The following is a 26563-nucleotide window of genomic DNA, read 5'->3' on the forward strand; positions in this document are numbered from 1 at the left end:
CGAGCAATCTTGGACCCAAGCATCTCTACCTATCCATTATGGTGTTTTAGGGATTCGTAAAATTTCCAGTGCAGCTTTACCAGCCTTCCTATCTTCTGTCCATAGTTCAGCAAATCTCATAAGTAAAATTTTAAGGGCATCACCTTCAAACTTTGAGATTGCTCGTTTTGAAGAAGCTAGAAACGCTTTCTTAATTGCATGCCCAGGTCAAAATTTTCCTCTTTCTCCAAATTCACAGAGGAGCTGGGACGCCATAAACTGCAAATTGACTTATGACAATCTTTTAAGCTGTAGTACAAGTTCGGCGCGTGCTAGACTTTTGGCCGTGGGTACGCATGAGGCCGGCTTCTGGCTTCACGCGTACCTTTGGTTGGTTACCTAAGTTGGCTTGGGGTTTCGGTCTGCGCTCCTCATAAATGTCCCTGTGTCAGTGATGTCGACAAGCTAGGACATCACGGTCTGTCATGCCAAAAAAGTGCAGGCCGCTTCTCGAGACATGCCGCACTTAACGGTATCATACGCCGATCCCTTGCAACCGTCAACGTGCCAAGTCTACTTGAGCCGACTGGTATTGCGAGAGACGATATACGTGGAACGAATACATGAAGATGGGCCGGGTGCTGTATGGATGCAACCTGTTCAGACACGCTGGCCCCTTCCCATCTACATGGAACCAACAAACAGAGCTGCTGCGGCTTGTGAAGCGGCTGAAAAAACTAAAACATACAAATACAGGGGTCTAGGCTTCGAATATGATTTTGTCCCATTCGGTGTCGAGACCCTTGGTCCGTGGGGTCCTAACGCTATAAGACTTTTTAAGGAAATAGCAAAAAGGTTATTCGACGTCACAGGAGACCGAAGAGCTGGCAGCTACTTCGGACAAAGAATGAGTCTAGCTATTCAAAGGGGAAACGCTGCCAGTATTTTCGGAACCTTGCCTAAAGGGACTCCTTTTAATAATATTTTTTAGTATTATAATATGTATATACACTATGTATATACACTCCTACAAAATGGGTACCAAATTAATGCAAGGGCTTGCGTAGAGTAACTCGAAAAACAAAGTTACATTACTGTAAATCCAAAATGCTGGACTTCTAAAGATGACAAAGTAAGGTTTTTATGCTTTCCTATATGAGTATCAAATGGAAGGAATGCCTACCCAGGCATCTTGGATATCACCCGTAATGAGTTAAAGAGTATCAAATGAAAAAGCTTGCCAATTATCTATTGACTGATTTGTTATCAACTGTTACAATTCATCATTTTCGTGCAATAATAATGATGTTCCTTTGCTAAATTTTAATTACTAAAGTGTAATATAGGATTTTAAATACTAAGGTAAATACTAGTGTATTCTGTATTAAGCTTAGAATAGAAAAAGAAAAATAATTGTAATTGATAACGAACACGATTTATTATTTTGTCAATAAAAGACATCAATTCATATAACGAAACAAATAAAACTAATAAGACAGAACGTAATATGTAGATACGTATTTCACGAAACATAAATCTTATGGAGAATTAGTTTCTTTTTAATGTTAGAAATCCTCGCACTGAGTTGAAAAACCCTCTCTTTGTTTTATTAATTTGAATAATTGAATGATTGCTGTAGAAAGATACAGATGAGTCGTATATAGACGAAGACATTTCTAACGCCTGTAAAAAATGATTTAATTAAGAAAAAAGTAAGCATACAATTTTTTTTTACAATTATAGAGCAGTTGTTTAACAGTACTAAATTTACTTACACCTAAAGACGTGCTTATATTATAGGAATCTGGTGACATATTTTGGCTAGGAAGTTTTCTTCGGTTCGCTGTATCTTTAAAATCGGGTGTTCGCGCTGTTCGCATTATCAAACAAGACATTAATCTCTGCAAAAGGGGCTTCTTGATCTTTTCATTGTCTGAGTTACTATGTGGCTTAATAGAATGCTTAGAATCACTTGTACTGTTTGAGTTTAATGAGAATGCCGATGTCCCCAGATTTGGTGTAACACATTTTCTTCGACCTGCGTTATACATGTATCGTAGATGTTGTTAGAAATTTAATTTATATGATATTTAACTATATATTAAGTTCTTATAACTGCATATCTTTATATCAATTTGTACGCATCTTAAAACAAGATTAAAAAAAATACTACGGAAAAAAAATATATAGGTTAGGTTAATAGAGATATGTATAGCATAGTACTATGGGAAATAAACTGGACTGCAAATAAAAATGGTCGGTTAAAAAATCTTCAATATCTTCAAAAGTACCTGACCTAAATTTATGAAATAAAGACTAAATTAAAGAATATTTTAATTTTCTTAAATGAAAATTAAAAAAATGAATTAAAGGTTTTTATTTTTAATAAATGTAAATAATAAAAATGCGTAGTTGTTTCAATATTTTCGTAAATGTACGTTGATTACAGATTTGCCGCTTTCGCGTGTTTTAGCATTTGTGTTGCCTCCGCGAGCCCGGAAAACTACTTTTATGCGGTTTGGCATACTTTCTAATAGATTTTTTAGACGTATGTAGAATATCCCGCCATTCCTCCATTAGAGTTTCTGTCATTACACGTAGCGTAATTGACAGTGGATTCCGCTGACGAACACACCGTCCCAATTCGTCCCATGCTTGCTCTATAGGATTGAAGTCAGGACTGCGTACTTGCCACTCCATGTGCGTGATACCGACTTCTTGAAAATAGGCAAACACTATCTGTGCTGTATGGCATTGTCTTACATAAAAACGGCATTCTCGCCATGTCCACTAAAAACAGACCAATTGTAGTTATTCAGAATTTCAATGACATAAATTACAGCAGTTAAAGTTCCATTTTCTATCACCACTAGCTCAGTACGACTTTCGAAAGAAATCTCAGCCCACACATGAACTGAGATAGGGTACAGCAGAAAATTTCCTGCTCAAAATATGGAGAAGCCCGTATGGGGTAGTACCTCGATCCTACAGAAGATCACAGCAAAATAACACTGTTTTCATGTAGTGTTGTGTTCGTAAGTAAAGTGACCAAAGCTCCTGGGGGGAACTGGGGATAGGAGTCAGTAACGTGCTTACGATGCTTCTGGTGTTGCAGACGTCTATAAGCTACGGAAATCGCTTAACATCAGGTGAGCCGTACGCTTGTTTGCCGATCTAGTTACATAAAAAAAGGACAGTGCCTTCGTCGTATGGTACTTTTTCTTCTATATGTATAAAATGTGCTTGTATAAGCAAAACTTAGACTCGTCTGAAAACATAACTCTTGACCAGTCTAATTCTCGTGTCCTCTGCCCATAATCTTGAGTTTCTGTAGTGTCTTTCTAGTTTGGACCGTTTGCAGGTCTTAAATTCTTAAGAGCTTTAAATTTGCTTTTATAGCCAGTCGCCGCCTTACAGTATCCGTACTCAGATTGTTTCCTCGTCCAGCTTGAAAATGATGATGATTCTTTACTTGAACAGCCGTAAGTAAGCGATGTCTCAAAATTTGTTGTCATAGAGTGATCCTCCCTCGTCGTCAGGCATCTTGTTCGGTCGGTTCCTGGTCTTCGAAGATTAGAGCCAGGTTCATGGAAACACTAGAGTAACTTGCTGAACTTGAAAAATAGTCACACCAACATTTCTCGCTGTATTTCGCTGACTAAGCCTATCTTCAAGCATTGTCAGGATCCTGGTACATTCTCCAGGGATTAACGACATGATAACTTCAGAATAATAAAATTTATAATTAGCCAGAAACACCATTTTTATAACTTTTACATTGCAAAACTAAAACAAACGTGAAAAAATTGATTTGAATTTTTGGGTGCTAAATTCAAAAACTACCATTACCTTACATTTTATACAATTATCAAAAATAAAAGAAAAAGTTTTATATATTATTGTAGGTAGCATTAAATATTCTTTAATTTTTTTTATTCGTACCTAAGTAGGTATAGCTCATATTTGTCGATTGAACCCGCAGAACAGCAATCGCTTCAATCAATTGCTGTGATAACTACACTCACCTGTCGTTGATATTACAATAAGCAAAACATTAAGCAAACTACTTTGATCGATACCTACCTTTAAAAATTGTGTAAAGTGATTTATTATCTTTCTGCATATTAGAATATTTATATGGGTACGAACTGTTCCCTAAAAGCTGAGATGACAAAGAAACCAGATTCATGTGTTCGATATTTGGACAACGAATTTCGATAGAAGATAATATTTGACGTGGATCAATTTTTTCTTTTATAGTTTTTTCCAGTATATTAAAAACGTTTTTATGGATTTCTCCAGTTTTTTCTTTATATACAAGTTTATTATGACATTGCGAGTTATATTGTATTTCAACAGAATTGGATGTATTTTCAGTTTGAGTTTCACGATTGAAGCATATTCCTTGTTGCTGTTTACGTTTCATTTTAATTGTTCCAATAGATACGAGATTGCAATGTATATCGTTTATTTGATATCTTTTTCTTTTTTCTATTTCATTAGATTTTTTTGATGATGTACGCTGTATGATTCTCTTTACTTTTTCGTATTGTTTCTTAGTTAATGCGATAGGTTTACTTTTTTCTAATTGCAAAATAACCTCTATGTTCGGATTTATAATTTTATTTTCTCTTCTGACACACGAAGTTAAAATATTTTGTATTTTTAGCGGCGCATCGTTAGTAATAACATTATTATAAGTTTTTGTTAAATTATTTTTCATAGCTGTTTTTCGTACAGAATCGTTAGCTGTTTTTATTGTTTGAACAAACGAAATATTATCTTTTCGAGTTTCATGGTATTTCGTTTGTATATCAGTGCTTGGAATCTTTTCTCTTAAATCCTTTTTTAACAAGTTTTTATTTAAAGTAAAATTGGGGACATTATGATCTACTAAAAAGTCTTCTGACCTGTTTTATTAAAAAAAAAAAAATTAGTTATCATAAGTAAAACTTAATACTATGAGATAAAAATCCAAAAAAATAACACCATTCTGTACGAGGAAAATAGTCTCCCTTTTCAGTATCAGGTTTATTTATCTAAAAAAAAATATATAAAAATTAATTCGTCTATATGTAGTCGTATCGTTATTTATCGTCGTATCATTGTTAAGACCAGCGTTATTTTTTTAACTGACTTCAAAAAAGGAGGATATTAATCAATTCGACCGTACATATAGTACAATGTGTGTGTATTTATGTATGTTCGGGGATAACTTCGTCCTTTATGAACCGATTTTGAAAATTCTGTTTTTGGTTCGAAAGGAAACCCAGAGAAATCGAGGGAGCCCTCGAAAATCGTAGTGACGACTAGTGCGTTTGTTAATTTTTTTCGTCTACCTACGTTGTATTACTTGTCGATGTAATTGAAGTCGGTTTTTTTTTCGTTTGCGAGCAAACACAATTATTAATTTATGCTTTCATAAAGAGACAGAAGACATTCAGACAGACAAACTTAAAAAAAATATGTTAGCAGAGTATATATTTTTAAGATATGAAATAAATCGACTTCAAAATGTGAAAAAATATGAAGAAATTTCAAGTAATACTTATAGTAAAAGCAACAATTTCGAACTATAAAAATTACGACAGTCTTGCTAGGCTAGTCTACAATAAAATTAACAACGAAACAAATACTTCAGTCTCTTTTCGACTTTGATATTGTTCTCTTAATACACCAAGGAGCTTTCTAATTTCTTGATCTCTCTCTAACGGGTCTGTTATGGAACAGTTGTCACCTCGGTAATGTTTATTAGGTCCTAAAAATAAAACATTGATGTTATTGCTAATTTTTTTTAAATATGAATTTAATGTTTCGAGGAATTTGTTTGAACCTTTTGTTTATTTTTTATAAGACTAGATGTGTTTTTTCTACTAAGCTTAATTTATGAAAATGGAAGACAATTAACTCACCAGAAAGGTTTTTCTCTGTTCGTTTGGTTTCTATTCGTGAGCTATTTCGCTGTTCTCGTCTATAATAAATATAATTTTATCAATTATCTTCAAATCTTTCATTATTATGATAATTATCAATTCAACCAAAAGCAAATTTTAGTTTTGGCTGAGAAACAAGGTGTCAATTATTGTAGGTACCTATAATTTTATTTAAGATGGCAACCCAATTACCAAAATGGTAATAAGTCGGACTATATCATTATTTACCAATTATAACATATTTTATTTCTTAAAACCAATAGTAACATTGTTTATTTTTTGGGCACGCAACTACCCACATTGACGCCTCGTCCTCGTTACATCCAACATCGTAATACGATATGCATTGGTAACTGTAAATATCAATGATTTTAAATTACTATTATTAAAATTTACTATTTTCAATGATATTACGATTACCATTATTATGATTGTGATTACAATTTTTAATGAAACCATAAAGGTTTTAACTTCAACCTTTATTACACGTATACATGTACAGGTAGGTACGTGTGTAATAATATTCATAAATAAAAAGCGATACCTTCTTAAAGATGTGATAAAAGTACAATGACTACCTGTGGCATACTTCAATACTATCTTTTACATTTAATTTTGATTCAGACGCCAACAATTTCGGAACGAAATGTTTCTGAAACATAACATTAACAATAATAATTGTGTTTGCAGGCAAACGAAAAAAACCGACTTCAATTATATCGATAAGTAATACAACGTATCAGATCCTGGTTTCATTATCATGGTACCACACCGGGGATATCTTCTTTCCAACAAAAAATAATTATCAAAATCGGTTCATAAACGACGAAGTTATCCCCGAACATACATACATATATATATATAGACGGTCGAATTGAGTAACCTCCTCCTTTTTTTGAAGTCGAAGTTAAAAACAAAGTTAATTATAGAAACAAAATATCAAAACAATTTATCCAATAAGTATTACCCGAGTATTATTAGTATTGCGCGTGTTTTTGCAATATTTTTCATCATCATTACCAACACTGTCGGATATAAGCAAAGACTTTCTTGAATTTTCATTCTTTTTCACTCCCTGACACTGATCTTTTGTTCTTTTTCGTATACACAATCCTGTATCAAAATTTCGCTGCCTTAACAACACACTATAGTCTTCTTTTTCACCGTTTATATCTATGGTTATTTTTGAAGCTTCTTTTTTAGGAGCGAATATCTTTTTTACTGTGGGATTGTTATCTGTTTTACCAACATTTTTTAGAAAAGTATTGACTAATACCCTTTTAACTTGTTCTTTATTAGTACCATGCTGTTGTTTAAAGCCGAAACCTGGTTGTCTTACATTTTTAGAATAATTTCCGAGATTATCAATATTTTGTTTTATATTACTAAATTTAGGTACAGATTTGTCAGGACTCTTTTGACGCTGGGAAAGTTGATTTTTTGTGCTATTACTAACTCCAATAACTTTTGTATTTGTATTTTTTCTTTTCTCTTTAACAATTTCAGAAGCTGGTGAAGTTGCTCTACTTTTGGCAAATTTACTTTTAGTGTCAATTAATGTCCGTTCTATTTTTGGTTTCTTTTCTTCCTTTTTTTGATAAGTATTGGTCTCGTTTGTTTTAGAAACCGTCATATTTTGGGGTGAAACTTGGTGACGAATAATTTTACCAGGACTGCTTTTCTCAATAATTTCCACCGAATCTTGTCTAGGATAAACGGATATTACAACTAATGGACTCTTGCACTGTTTTAATATAATGTTCTCGTCTTTTACATTAGAATCGAATGGTTTCGTGTTTGTACATTGTGTACTGTTACAAAAACATTGCACCGATTTATTTTTCAAACTTTTGATTGGGGTGTTCTTTGAAAAATTGAAATTGACTTGAGTTGCCTGTGTTGTTTTTCTAGAATATAATATATATACTAATTCTAACACATTTCCAGTCAAAATCACATAAATTCTAATATACAGAAGTATAATAACACTTATGAAAAACAATTAAAAACGGCTATATGAAGAATAAGCACAACATTATACTGATCTGTTTTCCTCGCCAAGGTGTCGTTAAAGTCCCCCCTGGAAAAAATCTTTTAAGCCTTATAAAACATTGACAAATGCAGACTTAATTATCATAGATCTCATAACCTTTCATAACTCGTAGTTATTCGTTTTTATTTGGTTTATGAGATTTTTTCCATAGGGTCGATCTGTGATTGTTGGAATTAGGTGTAGCATATCAATACGCATAAAGTTAGGTATATCTATTATATTCTATACTATTTATAAGTTAAATACAATATTATGTAACAAAACAGAACACAGTAAGGTCTAATTTTAAAAAGTACCTAACTAAATACTAACGTTTCCGCGTCGTTTGCTTCTGGTCTGCAAGTACTCCATTCATTAGGGTCATTCACATACATGACATTACTTCGAACTGAAAGACAAATCAAACAATATTATTTTGTCCAATCCAGTTTAATTACTGATGTAAACATAAATCTAAAATGATTATTTTCTTTACGATTCTTACTGGGTTTATCGTTTAAGGTTGCTCCATAATTTAATACATATTGGTCGTCTTGCGTCAACCCAAGTTGACCAAAAATTGTTATACGACTTTTTCGACCTTCGACATCAATGAACTCGTGACTATTTTTGGAGCATGTACAGTTAGAATCACAACATTGAACATAATCATCATTTATTTTTAAACGAGCACTTTTCTGCTTTTTATCTTTGCGTGCATTTTTGTCCATTTGAATCCAATTAGTCATATGTTCTTGTTTGTTAAAAATATTTTCATATTTTCTCATATATTTGGTATCGCAAGAATATGTACTTTCGGTACTTTTAACTTTATGGTATACTCCTTTCTGTCGTTTTAATATTTTGCTTTCAAATTGCTGTTGGCTAATAGAATTTTCTTGATTTGATGTTGAACTCTGGATTACTTTATACGAATTATAGTAACACGAATTAACAGTAAATTTATTACAAGTCGGTGTTTTTAAATCTAATGATTTGGGTATTTCATGTGACGGCTTTTCCAGCAGCTTTATCTTACAGTGTATATTCCTTTTTATTTTCTTTAAATTAATATATTCATCAGGTAATAAATATTCTTTGTAAAAATAGTCGTTTTCTCTTTCGACAGGAAGATGAAATTCCAGTGAATCTAAATTATTGAAAAAGTAAAAAAATAAAAAACTAAACAAAAAATACATAAATATGCAAAAAAAAAAAATTAAAAGTAACCAATTGGTCTCGAATATTCTTTGTCGTACTTTTCCATGTTGTCAATTTGGTTTAAATTGAATAATGTAATTCTTATCAATAAATTTCCGCAATTTTTAGAAAATTTAACACAATTTTAATAAAAATCGACATTATTCATGACGTTGACTTTTGTCTTTATTTTAAAGCCATATTCGTCCTCGTTGTGACTTTTTACTCGTCTATTTTTGTTGTATTTATGATCTCCTTAAATTCATGACATTACATTTTTTTAAACAAACTCTTTCATTATCAACCCTGTTTATAATAGTTACACACATGTTTTTAGTCTTATGGGTCTTTCTCTCCTTATAAATATTTCTTATAAGATATAACTATTAAAAAACATTTTCTTGGATTTTTCTGAACTCGATTTGAAATAACCGTTTGTGTTTTTGAATTTACCCCCACAGTTTAAATTATGTTTAATTCTAAATATCAAGAAGTTGTCTTCACCACAACGGTTGTATTTTCGATTCCCACTCGAGACAGATATTTATATATATTTTATATATATATATTTGAACAACTATTTCTATTTACTTTGAGTGTATGTCTCTCGAGGCTCAAAGATCATAACTATAATTACTCGTTAAGTATAGGGATGTTATTCGCCAACTCGTAGTGGAACAGCGTGGCAGATTAAGCTTTTCTGATGAGGACGCCTTTGCCCAGCAAGGGGAATTTACAATGTAATTTAGTTCAGTTCTCTATACAATGAAAACCTGTCAAATGTGTGTGTGAAATGAAAGTCCTGTCGTCATTTTTCTGTAAAGTGTAACGCCATAGTGACATAAAAGCATACTTTTTTTTAAATTATGAAGTAAGACCCTGCAGGATTAGAGCTTAATTCATTGTTATACAAAAAAAAACTAATATTTAAATCAAACTGTACGTACTGTAAGCGCCAACGTCTAACATCAAGAACCAATTATCGAACCATCAACTCCTACAAATGAAGGTGATGACTATGAGTATCCTCATCCTTATCGTTAAACACACCCTATCCGAGAGGGTAAAGTATGGGAATAAATGGTAGATTATAACATTATTATATTATGCTGTGTGGTTACGGCATCAAAGAATATAGCCACCCCCTCTCTTCCCGTGGGTGTCGTAAGAGGCGACTAAGGGATAGCACAGTTCCACTACTACTTTGAAACTTAAAAAGCCGACCGATGGCGGGATAACCATCCAACTGCTGGCTTTGAAATACACTATTGGGATAAAGACCAGATATTACGACATCATAGATACAGATACATCGACAAGTAATACAACGTAGATCGACGAAAAAATAGTCAAGTAACTATGTGTTATCAAAGATTACTCAAAAAGTAGTCATCAGATCTCAATAAAATTTAAATGCGACCACGTGATAAACATCAGCTTTCGATTAAATTAAAAATTATCAAAATCGGTACACCCAGTAAAAAGTTATGCGGATTTTCGAGAGATTCCCTCGATTTCTCTGGGATTCCATCATCAAATCGTTTGGTGATTCAATGGTTTCCTTATCATGGTACCAAACTAGGGATATCTCCTTTCCAACAAAAAAAGAATTATCAAAATCGGTACATCCAGTAAAAAGTTATGTGGTATAATACAACGTAGGTCGACGAAAAAAGCATCAAGTAAAAATGAATTATTAGATGTAACTCGAAAATTAGTTGTTAGATCTCGAATAAATTTAAATGGGACCAAATGAAATACACCACCTTTTAATTAAAAATGTTTTTGTCGAAATCGGTCCACCCAGTCAAAAGTTCTGAAGTCACATACAATAAAATAAAAAATACAGTCGAATTGAGAACCTCCTCCTTTTTTGGAAGTCAGTTAAAAATAAAATATCCATGGTCTTCGAGTTGGTCTTAAAATCCTAATTTGCAGTCAAACTTTCCATTGGAAAAATCTCATAAATCTTATTTTAAAAAAATGGACAAATGCAGACCATATTCTCATAGCCTGTGATAGCTCGGTATGAGAATTTGATCAACATTTGACCATGTTTTGATAAGGCTTATAACATTTTAAAAGCTCGTGTTCTCTAGTTTTAGATACTTTTGGAACAGATTAGTCTCGCAAAGTCAATCACCTAGCTCATCTAGCTGTATTATATAGTAATAGTAAGCGATACTAACCTAGGCATGGAAGGTATCTAGTTATCTACTTATCTACTTAAAAAGTTTCATATGTGTCAAGTATGTGTAAGTGTCTTATAGACTATATACAATCATAAACAATCTTTTCGCATTTTTATGACATGTGTTCAAATATCTAATTTATGAATAAAAACCATTCCTAAAATTTATTATATTAGTCTAGAAGTCCTTTTTGTAATTGTATAAATTATGCCGTAATATCATACTTATATTACATCATGTTAGAGGATCGCCTAATTACTCAAATGGTAATACCTGTGTCAAAAGAGACATATTTTAATACAAAATGGGAAAGCAATAGAGAAAATCTTTGTGCCTACGACAAACTCCTTTTTGTAATTGTATAAATTATGCCGTAATATCATACTTATATTACATCATGTTAGAGGATCGCCTAATTACTCAAATGGTAATACCTGTGTCAAAAGAGACATATTTTAATACAAAATGGGAAAGCAATAGAGAAAATCTTTGTGCCTACGACAAACTTTACCATCCTCCCGATTATAATCCAAAGTCTGCGAGATCTGACCGCCAAGAACCAAAAATTATAAGACATAATATTTGGTACCAAGTAAGTTATTAGTATAGGCCTCTTTCCCCATATAAGAGAAGGATTAGAGCTTAATCCACCACACTGCTCCAATGCGGGTTGGCGGATATATTCCCTACTATGAGTAACGATCGCTAGTAGGTATACATGATAACAACCGGAATCGACGGCTTAACGTGCTCTCCGAGACCCGCTAGGACTGCACAAACACCCAGACCACGGCAAGCACCTGTATGGCCAATACAAATGTTTGTTATGTGCGGGAATCGAACCCGCAACCGTCGGTGTTTAGGCGCCGCTGACACACGCGCACCACACCAAAGCGATCGTTTTAATAAACTCTTCAGCTTAATAATATTATTAGATATAGACATCATTTCGCGTTTTAGAATTTATAATATTTTTTGTAAGGAAGTGCATAAAGGTATAGCATCAACGGCCCACTTCCAACTTGGTAGACCAAAGTGGAAGCCATTTGACTTGCCAAGTAAAGAATTTGTTCGAGTGCAAGGTAACATACTATTTATTATTCTTTATATCTTCTTGATTCCAGATTTTTTTTTCAAATGTTAGTTAGGTATTTATTTATATCTATTATTACAGTTAAAAACGAGAATCCGCATATGCGCATCGGCGGCGTTTTAGTATGGGCTGTACTTCTTAACGAAGGGAAACCAAGTTTATGTAATCAGTAATATCAAAACACAAAGTTTGTTTCCAATTTTATTAAATTTAATCGTTTTAAATACAATTACTATCTACTACTATACTAGTTTTCTTTATCTACAAATATCAAAACATTTAAATGGTAAGTAGGTACTAAGGTTTGATAACACATGATATATGACTGAATTTTTATTTATAAAGCAGACCTAAAAGAGACCAACACATCTTTTCCTAACTCATTAGTCATAGTAAAAAACCTACCTACAGGTGCGTAAATCGTACCCACCGTATGAATACGTATGTATACATACTTTAATAGATGCAAAATAATGTACCTAAACAACATGAATAAAAAATGAGTGTGCTTTAGACCACACGACTAAAGTAAAACTTCTGTAGCAATAAACCTGCACTGTGTCTAAGATACACAAAACATAACTAACTATGAGAGAAATGGGGAAAGAAAATGTGTGCTCGCACCTTTCTCTCTCTTGCTCTATTCGCCTCACCCGATCACACTTTTCGTAACGCTCTCGTTACCTATTCACCAGCTTACACAGCTACTCCCTAAGTCAAGCGTGCGTAAAAAAATTTAGTTAAAAAACGAGTGTGCTTTACGACTGAAGTAAAACTTTTTTAGCTCCATCTAACTTATATCACCCTCTCAACTTCCATTCGTCACACCTGATTACATTTATCGTAACACTCTTGTCACACATTCACCATCCTGCTGGAAAGAACTCATAGAATGTCATAGGAAAAAAATATTCTATAAGATCTTTTGATTTACTCAATACAAATCACTACATTCACTGATGAAATTATATTTTTTTTTAATTAGAATTTTCAAATTTTTAGTTTTTTTTAATAAATATAACTGATTAACAATTTTTTAGTAATTGTACAACATAAAATTTGAATATCTTGTAAATTGATCCGAAAATAATATTTTATGGGATTTTATATCGAATTCCGGGCCTTATTAACGTAGGTATTGAATTTCAGTACATTTTGATGTGTATTTTTTATTTTATTAAATTTCAGTACATTTTGATATATATTTGGCCACGAAAATACTCATAAATAGTCATAAGAATTTAAATTGCTATACTGCTCATGATTTCTTATAGATAACTTCTTATGAGCTACTTTTCTTTCAATTTTCCACATAAAATTGCATAAAAATACTACTTTAAGTTTAATCTCGAAGTTCTCCTAAAATCTAGAATATATATGTAATTAATAAAATTACTCATAAAATCTCATAACGACAAAGAAGTAATACTTTCATGTGAATTTTAAATAAAGATAATACGGTAGGTATTATCTTTATTTAAAAAATTAATTAGCGCAAGGAAATAATGTTCCAACAGAACCACGACAATAGTTTAGTACTTAATATCAAACAGCTCTATTATTTTTTAACCGACTTCAAAAAAAGGAGGAGGATACTCAATTCGACCGTATATATTTATATACACGAGGGGAGGTCAAAAAGTTCGTGGAATGGAGGGGATGGAGTGAGGATAGGGTAGCTCGTTTAGTGTCATACTAATTGGGGACTAATCATTAGTATATAAGCTGAGTTTCAGCCCTATTGCGTCATTCGCTTACGAACACTCGCCTGCTAAGCGTGTAAATCCGGAAGAAAACTGAAACTATGGAGAAAATTGAACACCGTGCTTTGATAAAATTCCTTATCAAGCAAGGAAAGAGCGCTCAGACAATTTTGAATGAAATTGAAACCGTTTATGGGGAACAGTGCCCTAGTAAATCAATGATTTACAAGTGGCATGGTCTTTTTAAACATGGTCGGGAGTCGATTGAAGACGACCCCCGCGCGGGAAGGCCAGTTGAGGCCACCACATCAGACATCCTCGAAAAAGTGGAAAAAATTGTACTGGAGGACACCCGTTTGAAGAAAAAACACTTATCTGCATTAGTTGGAGTATCAGATACTACAATTTTGCGCTACAAAAGTCAGTGCAAGATGGGTACCGAGAATGCTTACGCCGCTTCAGAAACCGCAACGCGTCGATGCGTCAAAACAATTTTTGGAGTTGTGTGGAGACGAACCTGCTCAGATTTTGGAGCGGATTGTTACTGGATATGAAACATGGGTTCATCATATGTACGATTTTATTTTTATGTACCCACACATTAGGAATTCTAAACATTTTTTGAATATCATATCAAAAATTTCGCTCTGGCGGGTACATCGTTCCATAGCTTAATTGGCTAGAGCGCCGACACGGTCAGTCGGAGACGCGGGTTCGAATCCCGCTGGAGCAGTCAATTTTTGATATGATATTCAAAAAATGTTTAGAATTCCTAATGTGTGGGTACATAAAAATAAAATCGTACATATTAAAAATAGCATGGTGTCGTCTCCTGTCAAAGATTTTCATTGTAATATGAAACTTTGAATAGTTACGGGTCTCTGTAAAGAACTCACTATAGACGGCGCCACGGTTCGCTTAAACCGAAAATAGAAATCATCATAATATCAAGAATTTCGCTCTGGCGGGTACATCGTTCCATAGCTTAATTGGCTAGAGCGCCGACACGGTAAGTCGGAGACGCGGGTTCGAATCCCGCTGGAGCGGTCAATTTTTGATATGATATTCAAAAAAATGTTTAGAATTCCTAATGGGTTCATCACTTTGAGCCTGAATCCAAACAAGAGTCCATGCAATGGCTTAAAAAGGGGACACCACCGCCAAAGAAATTCAAATTGTCGGAGTCGGCTGGAAAGTTGATGGCTCTTATGTTTTGGATTACTGATTGATTACAAAGAAAAAGGAAGGACCATAACCGGAGAATACTACGCAACGATATTAGAAAAATTAAAGGAGGCCATCAAGGAAAAACGTCGAGGAAAATTGACTAAGGGTGTGTTGCTCTTGCAAGACAACGCGCCGGTTCACAAGAGCAGAGTTGCAATGGCTGGCACACGCATTGCTTCGAATCACTAGTCCACCTACCCTACAGTCCAGATCTGGCCCCAAGTGATTTTTATTTGTTTCCTAATTTAAAAAAGACTTACGGGGAAGGAAATTTTCCGACGACAATGGGGTAAAGTAAAGGAAGCAATTTTGGCACATTTTGACGCAAAACATAAAAAATATTTTTACTATGGCTCAGAAAGTTTAATTCATAGAGTTAATAAATGTATCCAGCTTAAGGGTGACTAAATTGAAAAGGAAAAATAGATTTATTGGTTAATTTTATTTCAAACCTTTCTATTCCACGAACTTTTGGACCTCCCTCATATATATATATATATATATATATATATATATATATATATATATATTTATGTATGTTCGAGTATAACTCTGTCGTTTATGAACCGATTTTGATAAATTTTTTTTTGTTGGAAAGGAGATATCTCTAGTTTGGTACCGTGATAAGGAAACCAGGATCTGATGATGGGATCCCAGAGAAATCGAGGGAAACTCTCGAAAATCCGCATATCTATTTACTGGGTGTACCGATTTTAACAATTTTTAATTTAATTGAAAGCCGATGTTTATCATGTGGTCACATTTAAATTTCATCGAGATCTGATTACAAATTTTGAAGTAATCTTTGATAATGCGTATTTACTTGACTAATTTTTCGTCTACCTACGTTGTATTACTTGTCGATGTAATTGAAGTCGGTTTTTCTTCGTTTGCCTGCAAACACAATTATATAGTTTGAATTTCATTATAAAAATTATGATCTCAATAAATTTAAAAACTTGTTTTGGATTTCACAATAGGATTTACTAAAAAAATATAGAAACGCCAAATGTATGGAAGAAAAGCTTTAAAAGATTGTTATAACAGACATTGGCATAGTTTCATGTATTATTATTTCAATTTGTCATGTAAAAAATATGTTCTGAAAATTAAACACGTTTATTGACAGTTTAAGTTAACGCAGTCTGGAAAAACATTATTGCTATATATATATATATATATATATATATATATATATATATATATATATATATATATATATATATATATATATATATTATGTATGTTCGAGTATAACTCTGTCGTTTATGAACCGATTTTGATAAATTTTTTTTTGTTGGAAAGGAGATATCTCTAGTTTGGTACCGTGATAAGGAAACCAGGATCTGATGATGGGATCCCAGAGAAATCGAGGGAAACTCTCGAAAATCCGCATATCTATTTACTGGGTGTACCGATTTTAACAATTTTTAATTTAATTGAAAGCCGATGTTTATCATGTGGTCACATTTAAATTTCATCGAGATCTGATTACAAATTTTGAAGTAATCTTTGATAATGCGTATTTACTTGACTAATTTTTCGTCTACCTACGTTGTATTACTTGTCGATGTAATTGAAGTCGGTTTTTCTTCGTTTGCCTGCAAACACAATTATATAGTTTGAATTTCATTATAAAAATTATGATCTCAATAAATTTAAAAACTTGTTTTGGATTTCACAATAGGATTTACTAAAAAAATATAGAAACGCCAAATGTATGGAAGAAAAGCTTTAAAAGATTGTTATAACAGACATTGGCATAGTTTCATGTATTATTATTTCAATTTGTCATGTAAAAAATATGTTCTGAAAATTAAACACGTTTATTGACAGTTTAAGTTAACGCAGTCTGGAAAAACATTATTGCTATTTAAAGCATTTTAAAAATAGTCTGTTTTCAGCACGCGTCAATCGTCAATCTACATGTTTTTCATCATTCTTAATTAAAGGTGATTAGTCCATAAATAAAACCACGTAAATTATTTAAAAGATTTTATAGGAAAAACGCAAAATAAATACATAGGTCATGTGAATTTACAATAAAGACGCATACAAGATTTGTTAGTTGTTATTAGTATTTATAGTTAGTATAGGAATACTAATACTTCATATCAAATTGAATTGGAACTTTATTTTATAATTAATTTCATTCTATGCAATGAATTTACATTTTTCTAAATGTTGTAATAGATGTGGAATGACTTATTGGTTATCTATAAATCACGCATTTACACACTGTTCACATATCATAAACTTAATTTATTTTTTATATTTCATGCCTTAATTTTTTTTTCTTCAATCATTTTCTTAATCTAAGCTTTCATAGGATTTTTTTTTTAATTAAAAACCATTATCCAATGTTGTGTTATCTTAATAAAAAATATATTATTAAACTATGTATGTCAAGGCAAAGGTATTTTCCTGATGACATAAATGGATGTTAAAAAAATAGACAATAACACTCAATCAACCTAATCGTAATGGAAATGTTGTAACAAATGCATGATTAAAATCAATCAAAAAATGCAACAAATCTCTAATATCTCTATTCTTAGCACCGCGGTGTCGAGATTGACGAAATCCATAAATTCAAACTTATACCTAAGAATTTTAGTAGATCTTATATAAAATGAATTAGTTTGGCATAATATAATGTATATGATTACATAATTTAAAAATGATTATGCATTAATTTGACAGATCGAATTTAAATAATATAAAACCATTGATGTTCTAAAAGAAAACGATAAGTCTTAAAGATCTTCAATCTGTCAATTAAAAATATATTTATTGCTCATCCTTGTCTTTAGCGCCATGTTTCAAGATGCGCGTAAACTCGACGTAGTCAAAGAGTCCGTCTCGAATGGGCGCTTCTCTGAGCATTTCATCTACGTCGTCATCTGTGAAACGGTCACCCATGGTTGTCAACAACTCACGGAGACGCTCCTCTGCTATTACACCTGTGTTCTCTTCGTCGAAACATCTACAACAATGAAATGAACCTTTATCTCCAACCTCCTGTTACTAAAAGAACCATATTTATACAAAATTTTGAATCCTGTTGGACATAGCAAATTTTAGATGGATTTTGAGACGTTTCTTTATTAATCAATTATATTATTGAAACATATATTTTAAAATTAAAAACTGCTTTTTGTCTCAACTTTTGTCAACTTTTTTCAACAAAATTGATAATTAATTTTTATTGGACTAATTTTTAATAATTGTAAAATAAACTTCATATTAATGCTTTTTACAGAATAAATACATTTTCATCATAATGCGCTTACCCAAAAGCATTCTTAATGACATCTTCTGGGTCGGTACCTTGCAGACGTTCTCCGAATAGCGTCAAAAACATTGTAAAGTTAATGGGACCTGGTGCTTCATTCATCATTCCTTCTAAATAATCTTCAGTTGGGTTCTTGCCTAAAAAAACATTTATCGCTATATCATTTTATATTTGTATAAAATAACTCTGTTTTAGCTGTGGTTGTGTTCTTTTTGTTTTTATAAATCCTATAAGTAATTTTATTAAACCCTGTTGGATGTTTATTATCCTATAAGCTTTAAACTATCCTTGGTAATCAGACTTTCTACATCACCAACATACACATCTGTACCATAATATGATAAAATTAATCTTTATTTATACAAAATATTATACATATTTACAATTCAAAACTTAAGAACTAAATATTTACAGATAGTTTTGGTATAAATCATGTCCGCGTGGAATTGTGCCAAGAATGCTGGCAGCATTTCCCCGTTGAATCGCTATGCCGATTCTCTGGGCAAAAAATGCACCAGCTCTCTTGTCACCAGTGGAGGCAATAAGGCGAGGTGTTATCTCATTTAAAAATTTTTTAGCACTGCTACTCCAAGGTCCAAGTGTTTCGACTGCAAACGGCACAAAGATGTAATTTGGAATTAGTGACGAATATTTGTGCCGTTTAGTCAAAAATATGATTAGTATGTTTTGGCAAACTCTTCCATTTCATATTATAATACAAATTTACAACATTTGCAAAGAAAATAAGGTTACGGTAATTTTACCCAACCATGTATATGATTAGGTATAATAATATAAAAGATAAGTTCAATGTTGAACAGTATTTTCATAGTAATATGTAATTCCTAAACCATTTTATTAAATTACTGTTTATTGTTTTTTTTTTTTTGTACTTATATAGTGAAAATACTCATAGTTTATTTATGTGAGTTTATTTGTACAGTTCATACTTTGATATTTTAAAAATATTGGTAATATACACAAATGGTCATCAGTCCCTAAGGTAGATAATTTAATGACTGGATATTAAAACTTTTACACTTTAATTTTTCACAGAAATTGTATTGTTAATGTCAAATAAGCCTTAAATTGACTTGTATAATATCGAAAATAACAGTTAGAACTCACCTAATGATGCAAGCATGTCATGTAAATCATCTTTGTCCACGAATCCATCTCTGTTCTGGTCAATCATGTTAAAAGCCTCTTTGAACTCAGCTATCTGAGCCTGGTCGAACATAGCAAATACATTAGATGTTGCTCGCTGTGCACGCTTCTTGTTGGTGCCGCGGCGACCAGCTGTCTTGCGGGACGACATCTTGATGCTGTTCTAATAACAATTTTATATAGTGGCAAATCAGTAAAAGTCAAGTCAAATTAACAAACACAAGTCGATTTAATGTTCAGCAACTCACTAAAGAACGATGAGAAACGAAAAAGATAAATTAACTTCAAAAAACTTTGTATGAGTATTATTTTTAACAAAAGTTGAACTTAGGATTCATTCGTTTTGTATTTGTAATGACGCTGAGTCATTAACATAAATATACGTATTTTCGTTAAACTTATTTCAAGGAAACCATATACAATGTATGTCACGATGTCACAATTCAATCCCAACTAGAATACCATAAAAGGGAGTGAATTTACGTTTGTCAGCTGGTGGTATAAATGTTAACGCACCAAATGTAACTTTTATACAAGATATTAAATAAAATGATTATTACTTACATTTTACGTTAAGGAAATACTTTTAAAGCTGTGTTAAGTACACGTTCAAGTCACAATAAGCTTTGGAACTGTTATTAAAATTAACTAAATTATAAAATCGACCAACAAATGGTTCTTTCGATGACTAATATTAAAAATACCTATCGAAAGAAATAACGACCAACGACAAAGATAACGAGTTTGTAGACGTGGATAGTGATGTACCTTACATTTTGATATTTTTACGAATCGATACAAAACAGCGTAATATTTCGATAATTTACGTTAATATTTTCGTAAACACGATAGTACAAAATATCGTTATGTATGCGAAAATTCTTCTCTAACCCTCAGATTTTTTTCATTAAATACTAATAATATAAAATAATAACAGATAGCACTGTTAAATACTTGTAGTTGGAATTAATGTTTGAAAATATGGATGTACAAATACAAACTCACACAAGTATTTAATTATGTGTCGCATGAAGAAATTTAGATAAATGAAAGATATATTTAAAACTTTACTTCTGGAAGGATAAGTGTTAGTTACGACTATCATTATTAGTAGCTACAATTACATTATATTACTACCATAACAAAAGTTAAATAATTTTTGTACGTTTGTGTTAAAATGTTAAATAACTTTTGTACTACCATTATAAAAGTTAAATAACTTTTGTAACTGCAGGTACTCTTTGTTTTGTTCAAATTATATCAAACCTCGGACATCAAACCCAAAATATGTTAATAATATAGCTTTTTGAATGAAGATTTAATATATGCTTATATTATATTCCAAGCTTTGTTTTCAAGTATTTATAATGTATATTTCTAGTTAGTTTCTATCGTTTTTTCGCTAGGCTGACAGTATCACACTTTTGACTTATTTGTATTGAAAAAATTAACAGATAAAAAAAATTGACACTGACATTGACATTTGACATTGAAGATTATTGTGTAACCAAAACACTATGATCACATTCCTGTTTTACTAAATTAAAAAATTCTTATATTTATATAGTATAATAATTGTACGTATTATATTTAACTCCAATTCGTTCATTGTGTAATGATAACATACTAAAAATAAACTGATTTTAAAAATTTTACAGACAGATATGTTAAGTACAAAAAAGACGAGACTTATTTCTGGAGTTTTACGTACCTTTACTACGACGCCTAGGACCACAGCTAGTCATTACGATGTGCTTGGAGTCACGCCGAAAGCTACACAGAGTGACATAAAATCGGCCTATTATAAACTTTCTAAGCTTTATCACCCGGACACGTCGAAGGTAATTTAAAATATAAAAAATTAATACATATATATTTACATACACTATATTATTTGTGTTTAAATTTAACCTCCCAAAAAAAAAATCTACCTGTAATGTACATCAAAGCCGAAATTGTAATCAACAGTACCTCTCTTTGTATGTGAATGTAGTTCTTTGTACATATGCTATAAAAATAAAATGTTCTATAAAGTGTAGTAGTAGATTAAAATATCAATGGAAAGATAATTTCTATTTTAATATAGATACACAACTTTGTTTTAATACGTCATCTATTTTGTATCTTGTATTCATAAATATCTTTTTCAGGATGAAGAATCAGCAAAAAAATTTAGAGCTATAGCGGAAGCGTATAAAGTTCTGGGAAATTTAAAACTCAAGAAAATGTATGATAAGGGTAATTAAATAACTTGTTATTATTTACTTGTTTTGTGTTATTATATTACTGAAAAAAATATATACTATGTTTGCTTCTGTATCAGGTCTTCTTGTTGGTGTAGAGAATACTACTCGTATGGATTTTAAACCAGATGACGAACCTACAGATCCAACTGTAAAGTTCTACAAGTCTCGTCAAACAAGAAATATTATACCTACTATGGACGGCAGGACACCCATTTATGATTTTGATACATGGTATTCATTAATATAATTACTTCCTTCATTAAAAGAAATATCTTGCCCATTTACCATAACCTGACAGAAAATACCCTAACTTCACAGAAGAGCACAGTCATATAACTCTGCTCTCAAATATTTTTGTGTTCCTTGATGAGCAAGGTAGCCAGAGCTCTTGGGGAGGGTTGGCAATAAATGCTTTTGATTTCGTAGGTGTCTGTAGCCACAGTATCCGTTGAATACCAGGCAAATCACATACATTTGCTAGTCTACTAATTAAAACAAAAAAATATTTTAAATACTCGATATCTATAATTTCAGGTCTAAAAATCACTATGGTGATTTATTGAAGAAGAAAAAATATGAAAAAAACTTCATCCGGCAGCAAGAAATAAAAAGGACTAATGTTTCTCACGATATCAGTCAAGAAATTGTTATGTATGGAATGATTGGAATAATAATACTTTTTATGAGTTTTCTAGCATATGGACAGACGGATTACGATATGAATAATATTGATGAACGAAAAATATCTAAGCCACAATCGACAAGTAATTTAGAACTGGATAAACCATCTAATAGCTAAATTATATCATATAAATAGTTAACTTATTTTAAAGAAATCATTACTTATCATTAGTATTTTTATTAAAAAATTATCAAAATGTATATATTGTATATACCTCATTACTTACTGATTGTAGATAAATTATATTTTGTTTTAATAAATTGTTAAAATTAAAATTTTCGTTTTATACTTTGTCATGGAATGCTATGTTCTTGGAATATTTTCAAATATAAAATTTGAACAACCATGAAATTATTGCTTGGGACTTTAGAACATGAATAACAAATAAAAATGAAACACTAGAATTTGTGATAATCCATATACTTATATTTTACAATCATAAATAAAATTTTAATATACATTCATATTACCTATAAATACAATAAAGATTTAATACATATACTTATGCAATATGGTGAAATTTTTAAACTTTTGTCTATTTCTTTAATCAAATTACAACTTTTTATCTTAAAATCAGACATGATCCATATTACCTACAAGCACCAACAACAAGCGGAGAGCTCAAATTTTTAAATTAAACGAAATTTAAGTTTAAACATTTGTTTGAATTGTTTAAATGAGATTCCTGCTATAGATGTGCAATATTTCAACTGTATTCAATAAATAAACAATGGACTTATACAACTTTTATTAAGTTTCCATTACCCTTAGGTATTTTCACACTTTTATTGATGCAAAGCCTTTAAAACGAGGCTGAAAAATGTGGCCAACACAGTACAGTTCGATCATACTCAGCTTACTTCAGTTTAAAACATTTTCTTATTTACATAAATAAATCACTGAATAAATATTATTATAATTTAAAATTCCAGACCACATAAATGTTTCATAAAATATCATAAGCGAAAAAAAAAAATCGACAAGTAATACAACATAGGTAGATAAAAAAATAGTCAAGTAAATACGCGTTATAAAAGAATACTCAAAAAGTACAAGACAAACATCAACTTTCGATTATAAGTTATGGAGGCATAATGTATCGACGAAAAATAGTCAAATACCCGTGATTAGATATAACTCGAAAAGTACATGTCAAATCTTGATTTAATTTAAATGGATCAAATGACAAGCACCACCTTTCGATTAAAAAAAAAAGAATCACCGAAATCGGTCCACGCAGTAAAAAGTTCTGAGGTTACATAAAAATAAAATTACAATCGAAACTCAACAAACAAACGAAAAAAAAGTTGTGGAAAATAGGTTAAAAACAAGTAATTTTGTGTCAAACTTTTACGAAAAATCAATTACTGTAGAAACATTAATGCATTTTTTTATTTCAAACAGACAAAAATAAAGCCACTTGATAACTGAGAAATAACTAAATATTGAAATTAATTATAATGTTAAAAATTTTAAATGTCATAATTATCATATGTATGTCATAACTTGACTGTAAAACTAGATAGATAGAATAAAAAGAAACTTTTAAAAAGAAGGAATAATTGTTTATATAGAGAATTTTTTAAGCCAAACTGGATGTGTTGCGAATGCATAAGTATTACCTTATAAATATGTCACATACATATATTACATAAATATGAAGTATATATAGTTGTGTACTATTATAGAATAAAATAGTGAAGATTCAAAGACAGTTAATTTTATTGTAAAACTAGCTGACCCCGCAAACGTTTTTTTGCCATATATGTTATTAAACCCCTTCACCAGCACAACTACTTCACGATCGGGTATGCTGACGATATTGCCATTCTAATTAGCGGCAGAGTCAGCAGTACCGTGTGTAATGTTACACAACAGGCGCTACGGATTGTGGAGAGATGGTGCATAGACAACGAACTTACCGTCAATCCCAGAAAGACGGAACAGGTAATGTTCACTAACAAACGACTACTGGGGAACTACAATCCCCCTAGACTGTTCGGAACGGAGCTGCAGTTCAGCTCGGAGGTGAAGTATCTAGGAATCATTCTAGATAGCAAACTGAACTGGAGCAGCCATCTCAACAGCAAGATTGACAAGGCCACAATAGCCTTCTGGCAGTGCCGCAGAATGATAGGTAAAAGATGGGGTTTATCCCCGAAAATCACTCTGTGGCTGTACCAGTCCGTCATCAGGCCAATTATCAGCTACGGCGCAGTGGTTTGGTGGCCGAGAACCAAACTAATCACCGGCGAAGCAAAGCTACAACGACTTCAAAGGCTGGCTTGCATGGCGACTACGGGCTGCATGAGGACCACCCCGACTGCGGCCCTGGAAGCCCTACTGAACTTGCCGCCGCTGCATCTGTTTATCCAACAGGAGGCGGGAGCGGCCGCGGTAAGACTCAGGAAGCTAAACCTATGGAGAAACGTAAAAGTAACACATACAGGTATACTTGGAGTACTGGCGAACAGGGAACCGCTCATCGAAGCGGTCACCGACAGAATACCCAAACAGTACGTATTCGACAAAAAATATAGAATACAATTACATGAAGACCCAGGGGAAGGTATCAACCCCAGGGAGTTGAGAATCTTCACAGACGGGTCGAAAACATCAACAGGTACAGGTTCTGGGGTTTACTCAGAAGACCTGAATATCAACATGTCATCGCCATTGGGAATCCACAACACCGTCTTTCAGGCGGAATGTATGGGAATCATAATGGCTGTAACAGCGATCACGGCTAGAGAGGTACAGGGTTTTCCAATCCGTATTCTTTCCGATAGCAGATCGGTCCTGCAAGCCCTACAGAGCGACACCATGACATCGGGGCTAATATACGAGTGCCATCGAGCTCTGACGAAGGTAAGTGAAACAAACACCATTATCCTCCAATGGATAAAGGGCCACAGTGGATCGCGAGGCAACGACGCGGCTGACCGACTGGCGAGGAATGGATCGGAGATGAGGGTCTACGGACCCGAACCCATTCTACCCCTGCCTTTCGGATGGCTGCGCAGCCAGCTGCGACACAACACCAAGGTAATGCACCAAGAATATTGGACAAACCTAACCACCTGCAGGCAGACCAAGGAAGCTCTTCCGACGATCAACCCAGGATTGTCCCGCAAACTTCGCGGCTTTGGGAGAGCCCAGCTCCGACTACTGGTCGGGGCTGTTACCGGACATGCCTTGCTCAACAAACACTTACACAATTTAGGTGTTACAGACAGCCCCCTATGCAGAGCGTGCATGGAGGCAGAAGAAACGGCCACACACATCCTGCTGGAATGCGGTAGTGTGGCGAACTACAGGGCGACACACCTCGGGACACCGAGGTCGCTCCGGGAAGTCGTCGGCAACGCAAGGGGTCTGCTAGGCTTCCTCAAGGAGCTAGGCTGGCATGAATGAAGCCCCCAGCCTACCACGCAAAATAGGCGCACTAAGTCGTCGAGTTGCGGAGAATAGCCCGTTGAAAATCAATCAATCAATCAAAACCCCTTCATATCCCGTCCCTTATAAGTTAAGGTGTGAAAAATAGATGTTGGCCGATTCTCAGACCTACCCAATATGTACACAAAATTTCATAAAAATCGGTCCAGCTGTTTTGGAGGAGTTTGGCAGGAAACACCGCAACACGAGAATTATTATATTTTAGATTTGAAAATTGTTGTATTCGTTATACATTGTTGAATATTTTATTTGATCAAATTAAAGGCTATTTTTTTGAGGAATAAATTAAAATTTATCTTTTTTAATACACAATATACTGATAATAAAAATAAATAATTCTTCACCACATCACTATTGA

General features: G+C 32.7%; 4 protein-coding genes across 5 annotated transcripts; 2 read left to right on the forward strand and 2 right to left on the reverse strand.

Moving 5' to 3' along the window:
• Window positions 1-1395: 1395 nt before the first annotated feature.
• Window positions 1396-8732, reverse strand: LOC123663649. The gene is given in 11 exon segments (XM_045598316.1): window positions 1396-1662; window positions 1755-2017; window positions 4005-4062; window positions 4298-4889; window positions 5602-5737; window positions 5892-5950; window positions 6212-6265; window positions 6491-6564; window positions 6880-7148; window positions 7299-7909; window positions 8278-8732. Coding segments are annotated over 11 exon segments (2706 nt in total). The 3' UTR covers window positions 1396-1527.
• Window positions 8733-11733: 3001 nt separating this feature from the next.
• LOC123663509 lies at window positions 11734-12653 on the forward strand. The gene is made up of 3 exons (XM_045598182.1): window positions 11734-11928; window positions 12319-12418; window positions 12511-12653. Exons 1-3 carry the CDS (start codon window positions 11734-11736, stop codon window positions 12600-12602), a joined length of 387 nt encoding a protein of 128 aa, XP_045454138.1. The 3' UTR covers window positions 12603-12653.
• A 4688-nt stretch (window positions 12654-17341) lies between these two features.
• LOC123663185 (myosin regulatory light chain sqh) lies at window positions 17342-20552 on the reverse strand. Of its 2 annotated transcripts, XM_045597882.1 has the most exons (4): window positions 20386-20552; window positions 19783-19984; window positions 18653-18791; window positions 17342-18345 (listed from the first exon to the last, which is right to left on the reverse strand). In XM_045597882.1, exons 2-4 carry the CDS (start codon window positions 19970-19972, stop codon window positions 18150-18152), a joined length of 525 nt encoding a protein of 174 aa, XP_045453838.1. In that variant the 5' UTR covers window positions 19973-19984; window positions 20386-20552; the 3' UTR covers window positions 17342-18149. The 2 variants fall into 2 exon arrangements, with proteins under 2 accessions (XP_045453838.1, XP_045453837.1); XM_045597881.1 differs by lacking the exon at window positions 20386-20552 and having other exon boundaries at window positions 19783-20087.
• Window positions 20553-21286: 734 nt separating this feature from the next.
• On the forward strand, window positions 21287-22953 carry LOC123663561 (dnaJ homolog subfamily C member 30, mitochondrial). The gene is made up of 5 exons (XM_045598234.1): window positions 21287-21398; window positions 21480-21662; window positions 21972-22059; window positions 22145-22298; window positions 22602-22953. Exons 2-5 carry the CDS (start codon window positions 21486-21488, stop codon window positions 22864-22866), a joined length of 684 nt encoding a protein of 227 aa, XP_045454190.1. The 5' UTR covers window positions 21287-21398; window positions 21480-21485; the 3' UTR covers window positions 22867-22953.
• The last annotated feature ends 3610 nt before the right edge of the window (window positions 22954-26563 follow it).

This window comes from Melitaea cinxia, chromosome 20 (genome assembly GCF_905220565.1).
Source record: "Melitaea cinxia chromosome 20, ilMelCinx1.1, whole genome shotgun sequence".
Classification (NCBI taxonomy): domain Eukaryota; kingdom Metazoa; phylum Arthropoda; class Insecta; order Lepidoptera; family Nymphalidae; genus Melitaea; species Melitaea cinxia.

What these genes read in the sequence shown, in the direction of transcription:
- LOC123663509 (XM_045598182.1), top strand. Translation starts at nt 11,734, where the DNA reads ATGTTAGAGGATCGCCTAATTACTCAAATGGTAATACCTGTGTCAAAA. An exon ending in GACATAATATTTGGTACCAA is followed by an intron (nt 11,929 to 12,318) that starts GTAAGTTATTAG and finishes ATTTTTTGTAAG; the next exon opens with GAAGTGCATAAAGGTATAGC. An exon ending in AGAATTTGTTCGAGTGCAAG is followed by an intron (nt 12,419 to 12,510) that starts GTAACATACTAT and finishes CTATTATTACAG; the next exon opens with TTAAAAACGAGAATCCGCAT.
- LOC123663185 (XM_045597882.1), bottom strand. Translation starts at nt 19,972, where the DNA reads ATGTCGTCCCGCAAGACAGCTGGTCGCCGCGGCACCAACAAGAAGCGT. An exon ending in TGACATGCTTGCATCATTAG is followed by an intron (nt 18,792 to 19,782) that starts GTGAGTTCTAAC and finishes ATGTTTTTTTAG; the next exon opens with GCAAGAACCCAACTGAAGAT. An exon ending in GTCATTAAGAATGCTTTTGG is followed by an intron (nt 18,346 to 18,652) that starts GTAAGCGCATTA and finishes TCATTGTTGTAG; the next exon opens with ATGTTTCGACGAAGAGAACA.
- LOC123663561 (XM_045598234.1), top strand. Translation starts at nt 21,486, where the DNA reads ATGTTAAGTACAAAAAAGACGAGACTTATTTCTGGAGTTTTACGTACC. An exon ending in ATCACCCGGACACGTCGAAG is followed by an intron (nt 21,663 to 21,971) that starts GTAATTTAAAAT and finishes TATCTTTTTCAG; the next exon opens with GATGAAGAATCAGCAAAAAA. An exon ending in CAAGAAAATGTATGATAAGG is followed by an intron (nt 22,060 to 22,144) that starts GTAATTAAATAA and finishes CTTCTGTATCAG; the next exon opens with GTCTTCTTGTTGGTGTAGAG.